Source organism: Triticum dicoccoides, chromosome 6B, assembly GCF_002162155.2.
Source record: "Triticum dicoccoides isolate Atlit2015 ecotype Zavitan chromosome 6B, WEW_v2.0, whole genome shotgun sequence".
Taxonomy (NCBI): Eukaryota; Viridiplantae; Streptophyta; class Magnoliopsida; order Poales; family Poaceae; genus Triticum; species Triticum dicoccoides.
In genome coordinates this window covers 612,409,907-612,414,501 of record NC_041391.1, presented here as the reverse complement: position 1 = coordinate 612,414,501, position 4,595 = coordinate 612,409,907, and the positions used below count along the sequence as shown (strand labels likewise).

The window sequence follows — 4,595 nt, the reverse complement described above, 5'->3', positions numbered from 1 at the left end:
GCGAGGAGCTAGAGTCCGTCTCGTTCTGCTTGCCATCAACCGATGAAGCCATCTTCTGCCGGAATCAACGATTGCCCGGCCGGAGAGATCCGGCAAGCGTTGTTTCCGTCCACCGAAACCCTAATGGCCGCCAAGGGGTTTTTAGGTTTTCGTGGAAAACCAGTTAAGTATGGCCTGGCAGAGGTCCGGATGCTACGAGTTGTTCCCGCGATTTAATCGATGATGATCTTGCGCTACGTACCGGCGCTCCAAAATTACAGACCGTATCCACTCCTGTCACGGATTCAGGGCTGAACACGATCACGACACGAAACGGCCACGGCGTGTAACGAAGCGCCCCTGATCCATCCGTGAAGTCCGAAACCCTTTCTTTTTCTTCTCTTTTCTTTCTATAAGTGACGAGAACGTCAAATCTGAAACCCCGCCCGTCCGGTCCGCACTACAGAAAAATAACCCGCGCCGCCGGCCGAGACGAGGCCGAGGGAGCCGCCGCCATGGAGCAGCTCCTGGATAGCTTTCCGCAGCCCGCGGTGTACGACGCCCTATCCCTCCTGGAGCAGGTCAAAGCATGCTTCGCGCCCGATCCGGACCTCACCGCGGAGTTCCTCGACCTCTTCGCGCGCTTCAGCAGGGGCGAGATCGTCGACATCCCCGCCGTCGTGGCCAGGGCGTACGCGCTCCTCCAGGGCCATCCCGACCTCATCCAGCGTTTCGACACCTACAACCCCTTTCTCCGCCGTCCCGCTCAGCACGAAGCCGAGCCCGTCCGCGATGATCCGCCCAAGCGGCCCAAGAGGGAGCGCCGCCACCCGGCCGCTGCCGCCTCCGTCGACGCCGACTGTGCCGGGGCCATGCGGTTCCTCGAGCGGGTGAAGCTGGCGGACGCCGGGTTCTACGACAGGGTCCTCGCGCTGCTCTTCCACGTGCGATCGGAGGTCAAGCTCGACGCAAATCAAATCTACGACAGGGCCCGGGAGATTTTCGGGCCGGCGCACAGCCGCCTCCTCCGCGGTTTCACGGAGTACCTTCCGACGGGGCGTGACTTTCTGAGGCGTCGCGCGCCCAAGAAGGAGCCGCCGGAAGAGCACCGTGCTCCTGCACCCAAGCGCAAGGCCCCCGCCGCCGGAACGGCCATGATCCGAGTCGACGTCGCCGGCAAGAAGAAACCCCGCGTCGACGAACGGAAGACGACCAACCAACGTGCCTCCCCGGCCGTCGATGCCCCGAAGAGCGGCGACAAATTCTCCAAGTTTAGGGAGGCGTGGGAGTTCGAGACCACGTACACCAAGCTGGTGGTCACGATGAGACGCACCAAGAAAGCACTACAAGAACTCAAGCCAAAGAAGAAATCACGGGAGGAAGCCGAGCCGGCGAAGGAACCGCCGGAAGAAATCAAGCCGTCGCCGGGCCACCACGTCCGGCCGCGTACGTTCGAGGAACTCTACCCCAGCCGCGAGTGCCGGGAGGTTCTCCAGGAGATGTACGGCGACATGTTGGTACCGATGCGGGAGGCGCTCGAGGACGGCGCGCGCACCGAGCTGGCTCTGAAGACGATCAAGCGCAGGCTGAAGAAGCTGGAGGAGGTGGCCGTGAAGATCACGAGGGAGCGGCGGGATCCCGCCCGCGTTGAGCGCCGGATGGCAGAGCTTGTCATAGATCAAGTGGTGCTTCTTCGGGGTCGGACGGAAAGAGCAGCGGCACGCAATCCTGATGGCCCGTGCGAGAGCCCAGCCGGCATGTCCGAGACCAAGATTGACATGGACCAAGATTTAAGAAAACAACTCCTGGTTCCTGTAATGTAAGAAAACAACTTTTCAAGCCATTTTTTATCCAACACATAAATCTCTTCGGACTACTCTTGGTTCCTGTAAATCCCCCCAAAATGCATGCTCACAAAAAAATTACATAGAAACAAGTCCTAGGATTAATCTGATGTTTTTTACACTATAATATTCACCGAGTCAAATCCACAAAAGGCTTTTATAGTGATAAACTTCATTCCTACTATTTTTCAGTCGACTAAATCTCGGCACTCTTCTCGTGGGCGTCTTGGGTGCGGGGGGTTGCTTTTTTTCACCCATGTGTACAACTCGACCCGGTTTAGTGTGTGAATGTCTTTTTTTAACTAGAGGATACCCCACGCATTGTTACGGAATTTGGTTGATGAAAATTTAGGTTAATAACATGGAAAATCAAAGTAATAAAAGAATACATATGATGTACTCCCTCCGTCCCATAATGTAAGATGTTTTTTGACACTAGTGTAGTGTCAAAAACATCTTATATTATGGGACGAGGGAGTATTATATTTCAATATGTATAGTTGTAACAACATTTACTTATTGATTGAAAAAAAAATCCCATGCATGGTGGAATGTTGTGGTGAGTCTTTTTTCGTGCATGATTGCATCTTGGGATGAGCTTTATCGTAGTCATTGTTGTATGATGAGGTGACATGCTTGCGCGTTGAGATAAATAAATTGGCAGAGATGAGTCTCTTGGCCATGCATGATTTTCAAACAGCGTGCTAGCGGTGTCTGTTTGTCCTCGTGCCAGCATTAAGGGGGGCGCATGTGCATGACTTCCCCTTGTAGCCCAATCGTATATGACAGTCACTTCTTAGCGTAGAATCGACTGCAGGCGTTTCTCTGGGCTCCTCCATGCTGCCCCCTTTCTCGTCAGGAGTGAGTAACCCCTCTTCGTGGTTCAGTCAACAACAGGCGCTTGTTAGGCAGTGCTATTGCGTCTTTTTAAGTAGGGACAACAGTGAATGAGCTCTGGGTTTTCAGTTAAATTTTTGTGGGGACTTTGGCAGGCTTTTTGCAGGTTTCAGTTTGTTCATAATGATTTTATGTGTCCGGGGGCAGATTCAGTTGTTGCAGACTTAGTGCATAGTGCTCTTTGGTTTTTCTGAATTCACGGGGCGTGTTTGACTTTTAGTCAGTTTATATGCAGATTCAGGGGATTACGATACTTACTCAACTTCTTTTATTTTATCATGAGATGTAGTCAGTATTTATGCAGATTCATTTAGCGTGTTTTCTCTGGGGGAAATGCAGTCAGGGGGAATTTCCTCTGAATCTGCATGGTGCTTTTATGTGTCAGGTTACAGATTCAGTTATTGCAGACTTAGTTCATAGTGCTCTTTTTGGTTTCTTTGATTTTTTTTTCAAACTCATAGTTTTGCTGGGTGAATTTTTGGTTGCAGATTCATAAATTTTACAAACTCATGTTTGTTTTCAGTCTTTCATTCTTTGATTTCTTTCTTCAGTGTTTGTCTTTAGTTTCCCTTCCTCAGTTCTCAGTTTCTTAGTGTACCTCAGTTTCTAAGTTCAATTAGTCTCTCTCTCTCTCTTCAGTTTTATTCTTCGCATAATCATTTTAATTTCTCGGTCAGTTTCATTATATGGGTTTCAGTTTTAGTCCTATTTATTCCTTATTATCTCGCGGTGATGGCTGCAAAGCTAAGAGCTAGTTGTTGAGCTTGTCATAGCCAATGGCCGCAAAGCTGCTTGCCATAGTCTCGCGGTGATGGGTGGTGCAGGAGGACATTCCTTTTTATACGCTCTTTTTCTTTTGCTTTTTCTTCTATGTATTATATGATCGTCTCATTCCCCCTTGATTTTGGTTTTATGTCTGTTCACTGTCAAGCATGATGTTTTAACTTGATGGTTCATAAAATTTGCTTGTCACAATTAGTTTACCTGTAACTACTGGTTTGTGAATACTACTTTTTGCCTACATATAGATATAGGTTTTTGTGGTACTTGGCGTGCTTTCGTATCTTGAGGAGTTTCTTTAGTTTCCTCTTACAAACCATGTATGCAATGAGTTACAGTAAGAACCCGTGAGGCAATTTCTGAGTTCACTTTCCATTAACTAGCCGGTGATAAGCCAGCAAGTTGATATCTTCAGTTAGTACGCTGGTTGATATCTAGCTGGTGAGTACATCCGAAGTGAAACTCTCTGAAATTAGTTTAAAATAAAGAAAACAACTGAAACTTCAGTTAGTTTACGACAATCATACATTTTTTCCTCATATTTTTTTATGATTTTATAAATGGAGCATAACTTTATTCAATTACAACGGCCATTTTTGTACTAATTGATTGTGGGTACAACTTCTGAGAAATAACAGAAAGCAACTGAAACTTCAGAGAATTTCATCTTGCAGCAAAGATTGAGTATGCATGTTCATTCATTCATTTTGGTTTGTACTACCTGTTATATTTTTTGCAGTACCTAGCAAACTCCCCCGGTCTCAAAATAAGTGCCGCTTATTTAGTATAAAGTTACTAAATCAGCGGCACTTATTTTGGGATGGATGGATATCATTTTTCTTGGTGCCAAGTATGTCATGTCCCCAACAATGTGTAAGAAGCCTACCCTCCTTTTCAAGCTGGACATCAAAAAGGCTTTCGATTCTGTCAGATGGGACTACTTGCTCAGCCTGCTCAGTCGGCGTGGTTTCTCGGTTCAGAGACATGCTCGCAGCCCTGCCGCAGTCGTCCTCCTCCAGAGCCCTTCTCAATGGGATTCCAGGAGAGCCTATCTGGCACGGCGTGGGCCTCTGGCAGGGAGATCTGCTCCCCCTC

General features: G+C 48.4%; 1 protein-coding gene across 1 annotated transcript; it reads left to right on the top strand.

Annotated features, from left to right (window-relative positions):
- Positions 1–494: 494 nt before the first annotated feature.
- Positions 495–1,802, top strand: LOC119321322. Its single transcript, XM_037595054.1, has one exon. The coding sequence runs from the start codon at positions 495–497 to the stop codon at positions 1,800–1,802; it is 1,308 nt and encodes a 435-aa protein (XP_037450951.1).
- The last annotated feature ends 2,793 nt before the right edge of the window (positions 1,803–4,595 follow it).